General features: G+C 34.3%; 1 protein-coding gene across 1 annotated transcript in view; it reads left to right on the plus strand.

Annotated features, from left to right (window-relative positions):
* The window catches only part of LOC138185451 (uncharacterized), a 54,377-nt gene that overhangs the window by 16,166 nt on the left and 17,577 nt on the right, over nt 1–20,634 (plus strand). The window contains exon 3 of the mRNA XM_069124432.1: nt 16,790–16,983. Coding sequence (XP_068980533.1) covers nt 16,790–16,983 — 194 coding nt within the window. The remainder of the gene's footprint in view (nt 1–16,789; nt 16,984–20,634) is intronic.

Raw genomic sequence — 20,634 nt, forward strand, 5'->3', positions numbered from 1 at the left:
TATATTTTCTTTTTACTTTTTCATAAAAAGTTACCCCATGCCCGCTTGTACATAACTTTCGACCACGCCTTGTATATTTTTTCGGACACGGTTATACAAGACCATATACAAATGTAATTCGAAATTTTTGCTGTTATAATTACGATAGACGTGTTTCATTACAGTGCTAAGTTAACACTGCTAATGAAATTTTGACAAGTTTCACATAATGCATAAAATACCTATTCATAAAAAATTCTGTGATAAGTCTACGAATATTTTCTTGAGTCACTGTACATTTTAAATTTGGATATATTCTGTTTAAATTGTCAATGTGTAAAAAATTTATACAGAACTTGTGAATTTTACGAATCGATTTGATGAGGAAGCTTGTTACATTTTAGACTGATTTTCTTAAGAAGTTATTGAAGAAATACAACTTTATGTGATATGCTTAAATTTGTCTTGTTACTGCGCCTTTAACAGCAGATAAGATCATATGATATCATTTAGAAAAGTTATGGTCACCTTGATCGTTAGTGTCCCACCAACTAATTGTCAGCTGTCACAATAGTTCCTCTTTCTCTAAAATAACAATAACTGCTTATAAGTTACGGTAAAATTATGTTCTAAAGATCTATCGCTTCTCTAAAATTTGTTTATTCTAATTTTAAATTCGCTGCAGAAGCGTTGTGTGTATAACATGGTTTATACTGTAACATGAAGCTGCATACTGATTGCTACTTGACTGGAATATTATCTATACTAATACATATTTAAATATATGTATGTATATGATAACCAGATTGCAAATGTTTATGCAAACTCATATTTCTATGAACATGACTAAAGTAATAGAACCTAAGCAGAAATTTCTTTCATCTATTAAATCTTGTAATAAATATTATACTTTGGATATTTTATACATTTTTGTATATTTAGTGTATTCTTTAAATTTTCTATAAATGCATAAACAGTCTAATGACCTTATCGTTTGAATCTTATATAAATGAAAACTGCAAAACTATAATAAATCAGTGCGAAATAAATATAATAACCTCTCCATATAAGGTTTTCATTACTTATTGTAATCAACTAAATATCATTGTATCTTTAATTTGTATCGATCGTCTAACGATAAATTAGTTTACCATCGGAAGTTGAATTATTCAGGGAAGCACAGATGTTCTATACAGTACACCTTTGTTATCTCCTGTGCCATGAAATTACATGCTGATTTAGCAAGGTCTTTGTTAACAGAAGCATCACAGCGCACTGCAGTACATACTACAATATATATGAAGATATACCATTTCAAACCACTGCATGTAATTCGATAGTATTTTCCGTGATGAGAAATATTTATTTCTTTTGGTATCAAGCATTTGTGAATAAAGCTCGTGTGAGGTTTGTTTCAGTTTAAGCATCGAAAGAATTATGGAACCTTTTAATAGGTTCTATTTAAAACATGGACGTGAAACATTTTTAGAACACTTTCTCACATTATAAGTTCCGATGAGAACAGCTAAAGAAAAGTTCTTGAGACTAAACGTTTGAATTTAAATAGAACAGATAGTTTGTTCACTAATGTAAAAACAAGTTCTCAATTACTATAACAAATATTGAATAGTATTCAATGAATAGTTAATTTGTTAAATTATGAAATTTGTTATTTACGAAATAGTTAATAGTTAAATTGATATTCTGAATATGTGTTATTTCTAATATTACTAATTTATTATTTCTAATATTTACTAATTATAATATTTTCTATATATAATAGTTCCTATTTGAAATGAACAGATAGAAGGCTAAGGCCGTTACTGAATACTATCACGCTGAATAGAAAAAATTAAATAGGATAATAAGGACTCTGTTTCACCTGCAACTAGTCGTGCGCGAAGCCGAAGGTTCTGCCAGACAAAATATTTTATTATGGAAATACTGTTGCAAATGAATTTTTATCGCGTTTGGAACGCAACGGTTCCCCTGCGAAGTTAATGACGTGGCATTCCTTATTCGAAGAAAGAAAGGCGAAAGCAGAAAGTTTGGAAATAGACACTGTTTGTCGAAATTACTGCAAAGCTGTGTACCATCTAAGTGCTGCCCAGATTATGAAAAATTTAATCTTTCTCTCATAAATAGTCAATCACCTCTCATCGTGTTGTAAATCTCGTGTCACTTTCAATCTTCGTGATTATGTTGTGAGAATCATTCAGAACCCGTAAAAAGATCAACTTTATTCCTTTGAATGAAAGCATACGTCCAAACACATTAATCGGTCGGTTATAGCATTCTTTATAACGAGTTATGAACTCATTTATGTCTAAAAACTATTAGTACTGAATAGAAAATTTTTTGGGAAACCTAAAGGACATAAATAAAATCATTAAACTTTGTATTTCTGTCAAATAATAACACCCAAACATATGTGTAGTATTACGCTGGAATATTTTTCATTATTGCAATATATTAATTACTTATATCAAAGGGATTGCAGATTATAGTATTATATATTATTATATGATAGCATTATTATTAAATGTATATTATTACTATATAATATTATATAGTATCACAAGCTAATAGTGTTATATATTAAAATGTCCTCATTCTTGTGAGCACTTTTTACGTTTTAACAGCAAAAAAACGTTCAGTTACGCGCGACTGTTCTGCACGTGAGGAGCATAGCACACCTGTACATACGTTCCACAACTCTCGCACGCGGCTGATCCAGTCGCAACAGCGCGAATGGAAATTGTGCCATATTCGACAATGGATGTACATTCATATATTTTATTATAGAAATATACATGTTACTATAGAATTTCTATGTATTTCAGTTCATTTAAATTATACAAAAATATCATTACCTCAATACTTCATATGAAACCGTTAATTACGTAAGTTATGATTTTCAGACCTTTTATTAACTGAACATATAAATAATACGATATTACATCATTAAATGAAACTAGTACCTAGCCTTTTGCGGGCGAGTGTCGGCAAATAGCCGCCCGAATCTGTTCACAGTTGCGGATGCTTATTATAAAATGGCTGGCGTACATCTATTTTTCTCAACGATAATCTTATGCGTATTTACGCATGGGTATAGTAAACTAAACAGTACTATGTTTTTGATGAAAAAAAAATCAGAGATCTATAGAACCTTCACCTATCATATCTTCCGTTTAACGTAAACTCGCGATGATGGTCGAGTTAGAACGAATTTCAATCTTTCAATGGTATTCTCAGACGAATTAGCAAGCTTTTTACATATTTTATATATTTTTATATATTTTTTATAATACCTTATACACGATGTCTAAAAAGTCCGGAAAGGACATGTTCGATAGTGATAGTAGTAGTGACGAATATTATTTTGAACCTGACAAGATAAAAGACGATAACAGTGCTTCAAACAGTGGAAGCGAACTCCGTTCAACAAGGAATCGGCTCCGACGTTTCAATATTTCTGGAAATAGTGATAGTGATTATGGACTAAATATCGATGAAACTAATACAAGCCTCGACAATGAATAATGCAAACGTCCAACGTGTATATTTTCTCATTTACGCGCGCCAGTAGGTTTCGTCCGCAGCGATGCTGCTGTCACGTAAAAATGACAGAAAAATAATAATAAAAAAATGTTGGGTTCTTGAACCAGAATTCGAGATACCTTTATTCTATAATAGGATTACAAGTGTGCGATTAGACCGTTACCGAAAGACTGAAGCCTCGATCAAGACCCAGCCCTTCTAGATGTTCGTTTATCTTATGCCTATGTGCCGAATTCATATTCCTTTGTTTTGGGAGTCGATGTCGTGTGCAAGGCGGTTCAGGTTTCCTGAGTCGGTTGGAGATATTTGTTGACGTTACACTGCATTTGGCTCTTTCATTTATCTTATGAAATCCTTTTTACACGTTCTAAAGTACCTTATTTTTTTCATGCAACTTTTGTTATACAGATTCTAAAAATTCCGTTCCATGAGAACACTTTTTAAAGAAATCCCTAAAGATAAACGATATTTTTTTAATCGAAACATATAAATTCGAACAGAACTCTTTTAAAACCCAGAGAGAATTCCTTTTCTCAATCCCTCTTTCAGTTATATAAATGTTTACAATAGGATAAACTCAGGCGCCACTGGCGTAAAGGCGCCTCACTCGTAATATCTTTTGATCGGAGAAAGAGAACTGTACATATTACGTTTTGTCATAACCTTATTTCTGTGTTTGAGAAAAATACTGCCTTATATACACAGGGTGAAATAAAGAAAGGTTGACTTCAGGTTACATGGTACTTGCTAAATGATGAAAAAATGTCTTAATAAACATGGGTCGAGAAATTAATAGTTCCAAAGTTATGAACAATATTTTGTTTTGACTTTAGCGGGTAAATTTCTCGCCTCGGAAGCTATCGCATCATATGGAAACGATGGATTTTCTATTTTAATATAAAATGCGAGTGAAATAGTTAGTACACGTCTAGGAAGTTTTGGAAGAGTATACAATCTTCTGATATGAGAGCGCTAAGCGTGCGTGGAAATGGAAGGAGGACGTATAGAAAACCTTCTGCAACCAAGAAAAAAGAAATGACAATAGAAGGTAGTCCATTGTTTCCATATTCCATTTCTGATAGTTTCCGAAGCGAGAAATTCACTCGCTTTAACTGAAACGAATAACTATTTATAATTTTGGAGTTAATAGTTTTTTGACTTATGTTAGTAAGGACATATTTTCATCACTTGGCAAGTACTATCTAACCTAAAAGTTATAAACCCTTCTTCCGTATCACTCCGTGCTTTTCCGTGATGCTTTTTCGTTAGTGTATTAAATTTTTAAAGTTTGCAACTTTTTAAAAATTTGTAAATATATGAATATAGTTAAAGCAATATATTTGGTTGGATGATTATAGTTTCATAGTTGTATAGATAAAGAGTAGATAAATTTTGTCTGTAATATCTTCAATAGTTGGGGAGATTACAGTTTTTGAAAAAATTATAAATACATAAACGTGGGAATGTATTTGATCGGACGATTAAAGGGGCTATACAGGGTATTTAGCTACGGATTTTCCACAATTTAAAAAGTGATTCTTGACACCGAAATAAGACGGAAATGAAGAATAAAAAAAATTGCATTTTCGGCTTCGTTTTTTAGTTATTGACAATTAAAAGTCGGCCACAGTATCCCGCCACGCGAGTGTCACGTAAACTTAAGGGTTGGTTGATGAAATAAAACACTGCGAATTTAAGACAGCTCGAAATGACTAATACCGCCAATTCCAAACGTACGACGATAGGCGGGGACAACGTAGATTCAATAAATGCACTCCTCCGCGTGCCACCGTTCTGGCCTGGCGATGTTGACTTGCGGTTCACGATGCTGGAAGTGCAGTTCAAAGCTGCCCGGATCACGGGCGATCCGGAAAAATACCAGGCCGCTGTTGCACATCTCGATAAGTCGCACGTGAGATTAATCTGAGACGTATCGAACGCCCCACCGGCGACCGGGCGGATCGGACGACAAGAGACTCCGACAAGTAATCGAGAAGGAACAAATGGGCAATAAGACGCCATCCCAATTCTACCGGGACCTAAGAAACCTAGCCACCAACTCGTTAACAGACGATGTCATCCTCACCGTCTGGGAAGGTCGACTTCCGTCGCGCGTGCAGAGCATCCTAGCCTTCGTACAGAGCAAAGACCCGAAAACCCGCATCCAAATCGCCGATATCATCTTCGAAGCCACCCCGGAACCAGGGCAGATCGTCGCGGCCAGCGCAGTCCGACTACCTGCAGTAACCCACCCACCTGGCCAGAACAGCGGAATAGGCGACTCCGTGGCAGCCGCCCTCAACGCGTTGAACGAACGGTTAACGCGAATAGATGCCCGAGTAAACCAGATTCAAGCGCAGGTAGCCGAGCTAAGATTCGATGAACATCGTTGATCACGATCACAATCGCGCTCGCGTACACAATTCCGCCGCCGTTCGCGCCCCCGCGATCCGCCGCGGCAAGACGGACTATGTTACTACCACGCACAGTGCCGAGAACGCGCGAAAAAGTGCACATTTCCTTGCTCTTGGAATTCGGGAAACGGGACCAGCCGTCCGTAAAAGCGGCAAACGACGACGGTTTGGCATCCCGCCGCATATTCGTAACGGACAAGAACTCGCGGATCTCCTATCTTATCGACACCGGCGCCGATATTTGCGTATACCCGCGCAACAAGTTACACGGACCCCTGAACAGAAGCGAGTACGAGCTGTTCGCGGCCAGAAAACGCGCAAGAAAACGACAACGAACTAAGCGACATCGTTAACTCCAACACAACCGCGTTACGGTTAAAGAAGATACGCTTTCCTGATCACGACGCAGAAATATGTTGCGACGTATCAGACGACATTGTAAGACCGTACGTACCGAAATCCTTGCGACGCGATGTATTTAATTCGCTCCACGGACTTTCCCATCCAGGGATACGTGCCACGCGAAAGCTGGTGACGTCGCGTTTCATTTGGTCGTCCATAAATAAAGATTGCCGGATTTGGGCACGACAATGTATCCCGTGTCAACGATGCAAGGTCACCAGGCACGTATCCTCACCCGTCGGAACGTTCGAAACTTTAGCAGGCCGGTTCGAGCACATTCACATAGGACATTATCGTGATGCAATATTCACAAGGCTACCGATATTGTCTAACGTGCATCGACCTTTCTTCGCGTTGGCCCGAAACCATTCCCATCGTCGATATGGAAGCGACAACCGTTGCCTCGGCAACTTATTGTAATAAATATACAATAATATAAAGTATACTTATTGTAATAAATATGGCTACAATGTAAATACTGCTGCGCTGCATACAACACTCGCTACGCACACTGCACACACAATACACCCAAGTAATACTCTAACTTAATATTTTAGTTCTTTGAAAGTTCCTCGTCGACCATCGGAATTATTCCGTTCTTCCAAAACTGTTCTAGCCTCCTGCTTCTACATGTCTAAAACATGGCAATGTAGGGTTGGAGAGTTTGTTCCGAAAGAAAATTTACGATACAAGGGTATGGTATTGAAGAAACGAACAGGCTGTGCACCAGATATGTTTAAAAAGAAAGCCCAAAACTATTTTGCATAACCTTCGAACTTTATATAGCTAGATATTTATTAGAGGTGGTTATTAAAAAATGGACTTTTTGATTACCAGATGGATTTCGGAAATATCTCAATTCTTCAAGCCTTATTGTCTTCACTTTTTGTGACCGAAGCGTGCTTTAAGCGAGGAAAGAAAAAGATTAGAAGAATGCCTTAAGAAAACTCTAACATGGAAAAAAGAAGCACAATTATCGCATTTATTATTTATTTTGAAGCAAACACTTTGACTATATTCGTGGAATAATATAAAATATTGATTTGACATTTTGTAGGAATCGTTGAAAGACAGGCTATAAGTTTTTCGGTAAATATTCACTTTTCATCACAAAATGTATATAGAGGCAATGAAACTGTATGGAAATACCACTGTGTGGTTTCATTACTGTCTATTTCTTACACCACTATATTTAGAGGCAAATAATATTTAATTTCAAAGGGTTGCCTAATTAACTTTGATCGCTGTGAGTTATATGAGCGACTCTGTCAAATAATATTATTTATATATTGAACTGCATTTTTACATTCGCATTTTGAGTCGTTGACAAAATTTATAAGAAATAGTGATATGCTTAGGTTATAATGATGTTTTACTATAATTATTAGTAATAAACATACGAGAAAGTCTTTTACGTATACGCCACCACGTTTACGTGATCACACGCCATTGATTTATCACTACGACACTTGCGAAACTAATATTGGACTTTATTAAGTCCTCTGTTGATAGAAGTAAATCCTTTCCTTAATCGTAGTGCTGCAGTGTTTCGTCTTAGAAATATAACGGAACTTCCAATATACACAGATTTACTATCAGAATATTCCATTATACGAACGTTCTATTAAGCAAAGGAAATATACTTTCCATCTGTGTTTTGCTATTGTTCCGTCTGAAGGAACAAAAAACATGAAGAATTTCGTAGGCAATTTTACGACACACGCTTTCGAAGACATGAGGCAATTTTTGAGTCAGGACGTTAGCACTTAAAACAATTTCTTTCGGGAAGCGTAACAATGCTTGTAATTTTCCATAGCCACAGTGTTCCCAACAACCGAACGTGTCATAAATGCGGTTATTTCCGAAAAGTCGTTAGCGAATTGTAATGGCCCGATCCGTCGAGGGCCTTTCGCAGGAATTTCCGTAACACTTACCTAATTGTTTCGAATTGAAGCCTCACGTTCATCCAGGTATCGATTATCCGCTTCCCGCCGTGAGCTTCCCGCCAAGAGCTGTCCACGCTTCGGACGCATAGACATCGGCTGTATGTGTGGCATTTAACGAGTATGCCGATTGGACCTTTCTCGTGTTAGGTAACCAATCGATCAACATACGTGTTTTTTGGACTTCACTCGAGCCTTACCGAACTATCGGTCGAATCGAGCAACGCAGGATCGCTCGGGTTTCTGAGCCGTCCTTATCTCTCATTTTTTGGAGAAAATTTAGAATCGCTCCGATAATCATCTTATTAACATCGTTTTATCATTCGGAGAAGATCAAATACATTATTCAGCAACGCTTATATTATATTTGAGTATTATCAACAAAAGCAATCGATTCGTACTTCTGTTTCTTTGTTACGATGCTCGAGTCAAGAGCTTCTCCAGAGCGACATCGCCTTCAATCGGACACATTGCACGATCTTCGTAGATAATCCATCGTTTCGGGGCTAATCCACTTCTTTTAATCTGTTGGCAAATATTATATATAGCATATTATTATTACTTTGCTATATATATATTATATATAGCAAAAGACATAAACACGCACACATACTATAGTTATCAAGATAAATACAAATGTACGTATGTAGTATATAGTAAGTACATAGATTATAGTACACCCTTCGGTGAAACTGTAAAAAAGGCACGATCTCGTTAATTTGGATATCGACGATCGTTGGATATAACGTAGAAATTAACATTTTGAACAACTTCTTCCTGGATATGGGACTGTTTGACGGCCATAGTTTTCCAAATATTTGCAACGAACTAACTACGTAACTACGATATGCGTTATAGTTTGGTTACCGGCAACTTTGCAGTTGTCTTATCTTTTGTTTGTGGTACATATAAACGAAACTCGGGCGAAATTGGGTAAAGCTCCGTACATAACTGCATACACAAGATTATATTTAAAAAATATCTGTTATAATTCAATTAAAAATGAATATCACCAATGCATTGAGCTTCACAATTATTCTTTTCGTAAAATAATACCAATTATTCATCCGCCTATTATTTTCGTAATTAACCTCTTAGGCACGATGCGCCACTATAGTGGCTTTCGCGGATATCATCTTATACTACGACACGCCACTATAGTAGCTCACTCTACTGATTCATTCGCGCACCGTTTGAACTAAATGATCTTTTTCATTTGTCTTGGTCCAGACTCTTTTTGCCCTCACAACATATTATAACAGTGTTAACAATATACAGAGAGAATATATAGTGTTTGTTTTTGATACGCCAGTGTCGGCTTTTCGTTAAAATAAATATATCATTATTCGATGCTCTTTTTAACATGCCGATCCGTATCCTTATAATTTCTTAGAAGCCTCAGCCTCAAAATGTCGCTTCAAAATAGAAAACAAAGAGCAATTTGACAGACACTAATGCGCTATGGATGTGAAAATTGTAACGTAGGTCTACGTGTCGTACCGTGCTTTAAAATATATCATACTCAATTGCATTATTAATTATTAAAGTAAATTATTAAAGTTAAAGTATATGCATCATATTTTTAAGAAAAATTACAATTTAGTTATCAAAAACTTCATTCCAATGTGTTTGCGTAGAGAACAGGAATGCAGTGCTATATCGTTTACGCGTAATTCGCGTCAAACTCTGCCATACAGAGGAACAGTCCCGTGCAAAATTCAGCCGTTTCTAAGAGATTAATTTATTAGAAAAGAAGGGTAGTAGCATGGTTTCCAGTTCTATATTTCTGCCTAAAATCTGATTCCTAAGTTAAATCGCTCCAAATTCTTTCGTAACATATTCGTAAACTAAAAATGGTACCTGTGATGAAAGGCGAAAGCAAAAGAAAAACAATTGAGTTTCACATATTTTATGAAAATGAGTCATTTTTGGAACTTGTACAAAAGTAAGGGTAATATGGTCTGCTGACGAAAATCATAAAAAATCATTTTTTGGTAACATTTTGAGGTCGAAAGTACACAGATAAAGCAAATTCTTCTGTTTATACACCAAAATGACACACATTGTTTCTTTTCGCGCGTTGTATACTCACTATGAGCTCGCTGTAAGGCAAACTGACGTCGCCTTACGACCTTTTTTCCATTTCCTTCTCTCAGGTTGTAAAACCATAATTTTCTTTGATCTCGGATAAATATTTCTCCGAGGCATGTCTATACGATTATAACATAAAAACTGAAGTAACGTTGATATAACGACAATATATAACGACAATATGGCTTCCGATAGCCATATTGTCCTTTGTTATGGCTAGAGGCAATATATCAACATGCGTAGTCTCAAACACTTTAACTGTATTTTTGAAAATATGAAAAATTAAGTGATCGCACTTGTGCATATCGATTCTATGTACCTTTTATCAAATATATTCCACGCACAGCACTAAGACTCGCTTAATTTGTAGGAAATATTTTGCTAAATGTACAGATCCAACTCAACCTCTCCGCTTCTTATGATTTTTTAATATCTGCTCAAGGGCATTATTTCAAATAAATTTTGTTCAGACATACGACCGGTCTCGCATAGTTTCCGACATATTTACAAAAAGCTACAATGTATTTTTGCCTATAGTTGTGCATCTGTGAAAACGCATGTGTCACTATTGATTGCCAATCGCTGGCTGCTCATCTTTTGTTTATAAACAAGGGTCAGACAAGCAAGGCTTAAAGGCGCCGTACACAACGTGCGAGACTGTAAGAAATGTTTGTTATAACTCAATTAAAAGTGGATATCGTCGATATATTGGCCTTGGGTTTGGGTGAGACACTTCAGACCCGATCGTCGTGATGCGGCCGGTCATAAAGGCAATAAACAACAACACAGTTTGTTATCACTTCACGAATACGTTGTCGGCCGGATTTGAGGAAGCTAACCCAAGCCTAAACGCAATACATTGATGATATTCGCTCTTAGTTGAATTATAAGTTGTAACAGACGTTTCTTGCAGCCTCGCATTGTGCACGGGGACTTTAAATTCGCCCGATTCTCGTTTGTAAACAGAAAGTAAGCAGCCGGCAGCCTGATGCACACCCTGGCACAGTTGCACAACTATAGGCAGAATTCATTTTAGTGGTATCGAGTTTTATCTATATTTTATCTATATTTATCGATAGTTTAGATAGTTGGATGTACAGGAGAAAGATATTCCAGAATGTTGATCTTTACGACATATTTAAAAATCATCAAGATCGAAGAAGACATATGTTTTCTATAATTTCGCTCACCTTTCTTTCGTTTTTTCATCCAGATACAATTGCGTACATTTGGATACGCGCATACAGATATTGTTCATCTTCGCATGAATTCGTGTTTCTTAAATATTTGTCCGTAATATCAGCAATATGAAATAATAAAATTACTTAGATACTTAGATGACTGACCGCTTGGCTTCTCTTTTATTTTTTTCATTTCTTTTACTTTTCTTAATAATCTATGGTCATATACATCGAATCAGAATTTTGTTTAAATTTAGTAAAATTTGATATTGTTTAAATCTTCATTAAACAGTCAGATAGAAACATTGTAAAAAGTTACCTTTACTATCTTTTTCGCAATCGCGAACAATTGCAATTTTCTCAAAATTTCTTACACGTCATCCAGTAAACTAATCTTTCTAACTTCTCAAAAAAAAAAAAAAGACAAGCCGTTTGGTTCAATTTTAAAAAAATTATTCTCAAAGGGTGCTTGAATACTTTCGTGAGCTACTATATCTCTTTCTACTGTCACTAGTATATCTAATTTTGGAAGATTTTCCCTTCTATTTGTCATGCATGAGTTTTAGAAATAAGTTTGCAAGTGAGATTCGACATTTTTAAGACTTTACCGAGTTTTCTGACTCATTAATAATTTTTTAATAGGAAGATGGTACCCCGCTGGGGGTAACCACCCACATATTATATTATTACAACACCAAGATATAACATTTTACCAAATGTCCTACTGGACAAATTGTAAAATTTAAATAAATAAATAGAAAAAAAAAGAAATTAATAATTTTCTTAATAATGTTTAGAGAAGTTTTAAAGCTTATGAAGAAAAGTTTTGGAACGGTGGATGATCTTGTGTATACGTTGTATTCGAATATAGTTGGGAAATTTTTACGTCACTATGATCACAAAAATATTCAGACACTTGTAGAAACTTTTTACGCACAGGGTATAAAGAGGATCGTAACGCGATTGTACACCTTTGAAAGATGTTCCACTCCTCTTAACCCATAGGATATCTTTGTCGTAAATGTAGTAGGTGTGTTCATGCGTGCGTGCGTGCGTGATGAATTGCGAGTGAAATGATCGTGAAGCGTGCGTCTAGAACGAGTAATAAAGAGTGTAACTGGAAATATCAAAATCTACGTTTATTTCTGCAATCCATCTACAAAGAGGGAGCGAAAGGACATGGTGGAATATGGAGCGGTCGGTGAAAGATAGAAATTTACGTATTTCAGAAAAATAATTACAACATAATAAATGTATAAAAAAATACGTGCATAAACGTGTGCTAATAAGAAAACAAATAGTAGTAATAGTAGTAATATAGAAGAAGAGAGAAATAATAAGAAGGAAAAAGTAAATAAAAAGGATAGAACAGGAAGAGAAAATAAATAAATACTGTTGCCGGAAAAAGCAAAGGAAAGCTGAAATAAGGCACACCTAATCCGAAAATAGAAAACATAGAAAGCATAGTGACCATTAAGGAATAAGAGGGTGTACTCGTCACAGAAGTAGCCGTGGATGGTATAAATAAACCTGAAACACTACTCTAAGGAGGAAATATAGCAGAAAGCTGGGGAAAATTTGAAAGAGATTTTGACTTATTCAGGATAGTGAGAGAGAGAGGCGAACAAAAGCCATAACGATACAGGCAGCAACATTGCTCTACCGAATAGAGTGTGAGCAAATGGAAGTATTTGAAATCTTTAACCTAGAAGGGGGTGACAAAGAAGAACCTGAGAAAATAAAAGCTTTCTAGGACTACGTTGAGTTCCAAAGGAACCAGGCGTATGAGAGATTTCTCTTCAATAGCGAAGAAAGAGAAAAAGGATAGTCACTGCAACACTATGTGACTCAACCAAAGAAGATAGAGATAACTATAATTATGGCATGCTAATAAACTCGATGATAAGAGACAATTTATCACACGGCAGACAGTATTAAAATGTCAGGGTCTAAAACTGGGAACCTTAATTAAGTACATTGAAATGTAAAAAAAAGGAAGGTAACTCGCAGAAGATATACGCAATACAAAAAAATCACTGCACAAATGAGAGATGTAATAAAAGAAGAAGAGAGGAAGAAATCAGTTACGGAAGAGGAAGCTTTAGAGAGCAACGAGTAAGCAGCAGGTTAGAGACACGAGTTCGTGACAGAACAGGTGCAATGGGATACATGGCCGCGGCAGTGTCCAGTATATGGGGAAAAAGTGGAAAATGTGGAAAATACAATCATCCCGCGCAGGCATGCAGAACAAGCGTGACAACAGTAAAGATAAACAATAGAATATAAACAATAGGATAAACGATAGAAGTCAGGCGGGCAGTGACAGCGGAAGTAACTTTACCATAAGCAGTTTAAACATAAATAATGTAAAATAGAAGACTGATTAGAAGAAATACAAATAAAAGACAGGCAGATTACATTTACGATAGATAGCAAAAAAATAAGTACACATTAGAATTTACAGTAACAAAAGAGAAAGTAGAGAAACATACAAACAGCTAGGTATACTAAATGCAGTGCATAACATAAAGGAAAGAAACAGTGATATAGAGCAATTTATTAAAAAAAAAAACGAACTCGTTTTCATAGACATAGGAGCATTTCCACGGACCTATGATATAATTTTAACGCAAGAGAGAGAGCGTATCTCAAAACTACCAGCAAAGGTATCAAAAGTTACAACAGATAAACTTCGACAGCATTTAAAAGAGCTAGAAAATGAAAAAGTACTAAGCGCATACAACAATGGAAGCAGCAAGGTAAGCAATCTAATTATTAGGGAAAAATCAGATGAAAGTTTGAAAATTTGACAAGAGATTCTAAGAATCTAAATGAAGAAATACACCGTCCATATTATGAAATAACCACAACAGAAGCAGTAGATGAAAAGTTAACTAGGAAAAATTATTGTGCTATACCTGGTATCAAAAATGGGTTTTGACAAATTAAGTTATCAGAAAAGAGCCAAAATGTCAAATGTGTGCTTTTTCAACGCCAATGGGTTGCTACAGATTCAATAGACTTCTATTTGAGCTGAACCGTGCACCAGAAGTATTTCAAGGAAAAAAGAAGCACATTTTGTCACATACTTGGTATCGTAATATATTTTGATGATGGTAGACGCAGCTGTAGAAGAACATGACAAAAGTTTACAACAGGTAATTGAAGCAGGCAAAGGAGTAATATAAAATTCGATAAAACAAAAGTCCAATATAGAAAAGATGTAGTAGCTTATGTAGGTTATATATCTTCAAAGAAAAGTATAACCATCGTTAAGGATAAAATACAGGCGACAAAAGCGCCTAAGATCGCAGATAATAAAAAAGAATTGCAAAGTATATTAGTCGCAGTTAATTATCTAAGACAATGCATCAGACAGAGTTTAATAATATAAAAGAGGAAGTAAGTAAATCTCCCTTACTGCAAACATCTAATGACGAGAAACAAATTACAATACTGAGAGAGAGTGTTGCTTGCTACAGAAAAATAAATAGCATCCGCATCTAAAAGTCTGTCAGAGATAGAGAAAAACTAAGCACAGGTAGAGAAGAAGCTACTTTACATAGTCTTTGCAACTAGAAAATTTCATTATGATGTCTACGCCCGGAAAGTAAGAATTCACACAGATCCTAACATACATAAACCGTTAGTTACAGTGTTTAAGAAATGGATTGCAAAAATAGATTCGACTAGGTCACAGCGACTTAGACTTAAACTTACAAACTACAACTTATATGTTAATAGCTGATACATTGTCAAGAGGCTATTTACCTCACGAGAAACAAGATGAGATAGACTTGACCCATAGTGTACGTAGCATTTACCAACACATGGCGGAGCGCAAACAAGTGTCATTTTTAAGTTTTACCTTTATACGACAGGAAAATTTGGGAAAAACTGTAAAAATGTGGCAGATTCCAACGTCTTACATGATGGAAGATAAGATAAGTAGTCAAGTAAGACAACACACAAAGACTGCTTTACAATCGATGAGTAAAAGAACTAGTGTTTAGAGATAGTATAAGGCGTGTGTGTGTGTGTGTGTGTGTGCGTGATAAGCATCTTCTAGTTGCGAGTGATAGTGGAGTGCGATTGCGAATATCGAAATGTATATTTATCTATCCATTTCATTTAAAGGAAGAACGATCAAAGGAATGTAATAAAACAATAATTACGTTCGGAAAAAGTTTTTTTATTTAATTAAGTTTTTTTGGTAATCAAGAATTAATAATGTAACGTTTAAATCCATGTTGAAGATGAAATCGATCCCGTGTTCCTAGAAAAAGACAGCCCTTAATTATTGCCCTTCTCATGTATATTTACTAACGAGCTTACATAGAACGTAACTTTGGGGAGAAACTTGACTTAAGCGAGAAATGCGAATTCGGGATTGTTTAAATAGCGAGAAAAAGAAAGAAAGAAAATGTCAAAGAAAAAACAAAGAAGAAAAGAGGATATCCGATTTGGTCTATTGACCTGCATCGATAGATGCTACATTTCTTGCATCTGACTACACAATGTAAACACATTGTGAATAAAGTGAATAAAGCCAGTTTAAGAATTATTAAAACTTTAACATTTTTTCCAGGAATTTGACCTTGAATTTCCATGTCAAGTTGTTTTTGCACAGACTTTCTAAACAAATCTCCACCGGACTAAATATTTAGAATCACACTACTTTCTTTACACCCTCGACATATTACACAAAATGTTTTATTAGCATTACGTATATTGAGATATGATTCTCGTGATTACATTAGTAAAATTCGAAATGAACCTAAAAATGGATAATGTACAAAATATTTATTCGAAGCATATGTTTCGCAAAGATTAACAATGTATTTGAACAGTCAGTCATATTAGTATTATTAGTTATACTAGTAAAACACGATATGTTGCGAAGTCGAAGTATTCTCATTCTCCATTAATCGTAAATTCGCTAATCGTGTGTTTGCAATAAACGTTGTCTTGTAATTTCTGTATACATCTTCAGATTGGTTTGAAATTTTACTATTATAGTGACGATGGCAGTGTCTCGTCAGAATGCTAACGAAATTTCAAAAAGTTTCATAATATATTCATGCAAATTTTCTGTGATAAATATTCGAATACTTTCGTAACGCATTGTACATTTATAACTTGAATACATTCTGTTTAAATAGACAATATATAAAAACAATGATAAACTTAAAAGTAATACTATATAATGTTGCAACAGGCATTCCGGAACCAAACGCTGTTATAGTCAGAGCTGAAGAGGTTTTGATTGTTGTTTTGGTCCTTCTCCTTTGGGCTGCGGCGATTGCGTTATTTTTCAATCGATGGGGCAAGATTAGAATGTTGGAGCCGTATCAACCGAAATTTCAACAACACAGACAAAGTTGTACTACGATTGAACAAAATCAACTCCAGGTAATCCACATATTTTACTTGTAGACTATAAGGGAAGGGTATTATAAGTTACAACTTTTTGTTTTTTATATGGCAGCAACATCAGAATTCATTATCTTATTAATCAATTACATATTAGCAACATTTAGTTTTACTCAAATTTTATTGCAACGTACTTGCGACTCTTGGAAATTATCTATGTGAAAAGTATTTTATTTGGAATAAAATAAAAAGTAGTAATTATTATGAACAGTTTCAACCAATTTATTATTTCTATCTTAGAAATAACATAGAAGAAGCAATTTTGTTTTGTGTAAAATTTCAATAAAACACTTTCAAATAATTCCTTATTTGAGATAATTAAATCATTTAAATAAAGTAATAAATAACTTGACATGAGAGATTGTCGTGGCATTTCTTCGTATTTTATTTGAACGAACTAACTTCTACTTGGTCGCAATAAATCCTTATACGTAGAATCGCCTTACACGAGTCGCACACAGTAGCATAATGTTACATTTAACAAAAATGTCCTTTATATTTCGATAGTTTTGCAGCATTTCTATTTTCCTACTTTCTATTTGTACTTCTTCAAATTGTTTAAATATTAAATAATTTGTGTGAGTCGTTGTAATCAAATCTGTATTTGTAATGCTGTCCGAAATGTTCATATATAAAAGGATTAGAAAATATTTAGAAAAGTATTTAATTAAAAATTTATTCAAGTATATAATTAAAAATAGATAATTATTTCATTTGATAGCCAAGTGATGAAATAATCTAGGGAAAATTGCTTCATATTCAAATAAACTAACGCACAATTATTTGAAAATAACAACTAACCAAATAAGATAATATATCTATTATTCAAATAATCATTGTTCAGATATATTATTTGGATAATACCCAAATTTTATTTTAACTCTCTGGAAAAATACTGATTTCATCCGGGTTTGAGTACTTTTTATTTGAAAAAATGTAATAAATAAAAGGATCAAATTTGTTTGTCAAATATTTCATTATTTCAAATAGTAGAAGAAGATGAAGGATAACAAATGTTTCTCCTGTTTAATAAATATATTAATGTGAACTTTTAATTTGAAATGACTAGGGTCAGTAAGAGTCGTATAAACACTCATTGCATCGCATAAATCGTTTTAAAAAGCGCCAAATATCTTAAAGCTGTCACAAACCATTTACGAGTCATGGAAACAATCATAATAGCTTTAACATAAAATTAAAATTGCTTAAAAAATTGTTATTAGTCGATCTATTGCATCCATCTTCTCTACTCGAAAATCGCGGAAGCGAATACGATTGGTTAAATTCTTTGACCGAACTCTTACGCACGATTTTACAGTTCTCCTTAAAAGGAATATTACAGTTATCCATTGTAACAGCATCAACAAAAAATAAATTAATTGTAGAAATATAGAATATAGGTACTATATCATATCTAATTTTATCCTTTTGAATTTTGTTTCATCCTCAAGTCCTCAATATACTATACATATGTAGTTTATTCTCATTGGATATAATTAATCAAGTATAAAGAATGCCACAAGATAAGAAATGCCGTACATGTTTCAGAAATTAAAGAACATCAATTTATTTAATTAAACACAATGAAACTTTATTCCGAAGATACTGCTCGGATAATTTAGCATAGTGATAAATTGCTTCAAAATTGATTCAAAAATATTACGAGATCTTTTTTTCTATCCGTTTATTATTCCAATGACGACTCTTTTATCGTTGATATTGTCTTATGTAGACTTGCATTCACAAGTATTAAGGCACTTATAGAAAACAAGGTACACTCAAAAAGTCATTAGAAATTCATTAGAGCCTCTGTAATTATTATCTTATTTAAAACATTATAATATAAATAATATATAGCATATTTTGTATTATAATAAAAATCGCACTTCATCAATTATAAATAATACAATTAAATTTTTTTCGTATCTGTTTTCCTCTGTCTATCGCTGATACATTTTGATAGCTGTATTATTAAATCTCTCACTGTACTTCTCATTTTTTGATATTTCATAAATGAACTTACGAATCTTCTACCAATTCCGTCTAACTCATCTAAAACTTCCTCAGTGATATGTAAATCAAAGGACTGTAAAAATCTTTAGGCTTTCGTGGCTCGGATTGTCACATCTAACACTAACATGTATCAATACGATCTTCGGCCTTCGATAGACATAACTGGAATTTCAGCGAAACGTCGAGATTTTTTTCCTTTTGAACACGGCTCATTTCCGGATGTCTAAATGTTCAACGCGTCAATGTTAACCACAACAATAATAACGTTTTCTCAATAACAACACTAATTCCTAATAACAACACTACGCTTCATGGCGTTAAGTGCAAACGATTGTAAACATTAATATACGTGCAATTGCTAATGCATTAGTTTCCTATAGCAGTATTCTGAATCGTTAATTTGTATGATTATATAATTTTGACCTATTCATCGGTTCCTTGAGAATCTGGGTCATTTATCATGTTTACTATAAAGTCAGAATTGTCCAATAAACGTCAATAGAATAAGGATTTGAATAAGCGTAAGAAAGCAACCGCTTACCGTGGCAAAGTGATTTTTGAAGAAACAAAATGTTTTGCTGAAGGAATATGTCAAAGTTCAGAGTGCTCTGCTTTTAAAGTGCGTTTGGAGCACTTTAGACTTTAGACCAAGCAAGCAAATACTTCTCCCTATTTTAGTAAAATTTAGCAAAATGAAGGTATAAACAAGCATTCTTTCGCCATTTGACGATTGCTTATCGGATCTAAAATCGAATGTTCGAATGCTTTAAGAACGCTTAAAGTATGCTCTAAAAAGCTTCTAACATTGGAAGGAGTAAGCGAATGATTGCAAACTTTTGCTGCCATGCAAATTTTATTTTCTCCAAAGAAGAAAGAGAAAGAATATCATTTAATGCTTGAAGAAGATATTATATTGTATTTGCTCACCCTTCTTTTTTGTCTACGTTATCTAAATCATTCACACTCTTAACAATTTTTTAGTCCATAAAATTTATCTTATTTTAATAATTCTACAAAATTTAGCATAGATCGCCATGGATCGCCGATGATCACCGTGGCAGTCAACGTGTAACATGAGGGAAAGATTAAATTTCTGCGTAAATATAATTTAATTCGTTTTATTCTTACTATATCACTAGACTAGGGGCTTTCATGCATTTTTATATTTTTACGAATATAGCTAACGAAATGGAATCTGAATAAAAATTGGCTTCATCTACTAAATATCGCAATAAATACTTTTCTTGAAATATTTTATGCATTTTCGCAGACTGTGTACATTGCGTTGATCTTTACGTCTTCGAATTTCTCATAAATGCATAAAAATCCACTTATCATTAGCCTCTTTGATTGATCGCTACAAAATGAAACATTCGATGTCCGCAATAACAATGTAGCAGCTATGTCGGATTAGGATTAAACGATGAATCCTTTATGAAGCCCTTGTGTGCGTGTTACCATATTGGCATTTATGATTAATCAATTAACTTGATACAGTTCATACAGTTTGAATTATATCCGAGATTACGATCTCTTATTCGCTATAGGCAGAAGTAAAGCCAAATCAATCAGTTATATTAAATTATGCAAGCGATTTGGTGATTAGTTGTGTCTAAT

The sequence above is a fragment of the Bombus flavifrons genome, chromosome 12 (assembly GCF_040668555.2).
Source record: "Bombus flavifrons isolate JBK064 chromosome 12, iyBomFlav1_principal, whole genome shotgun sequence".
In the NCBI taxonomy this organism is placed as follows: domain Eukaryota; kingdom Metazoa; phylum Arthropoda; class Insecta; order Hymenoptera; family Apidae; genus Bombus; species Bombus flavifrons.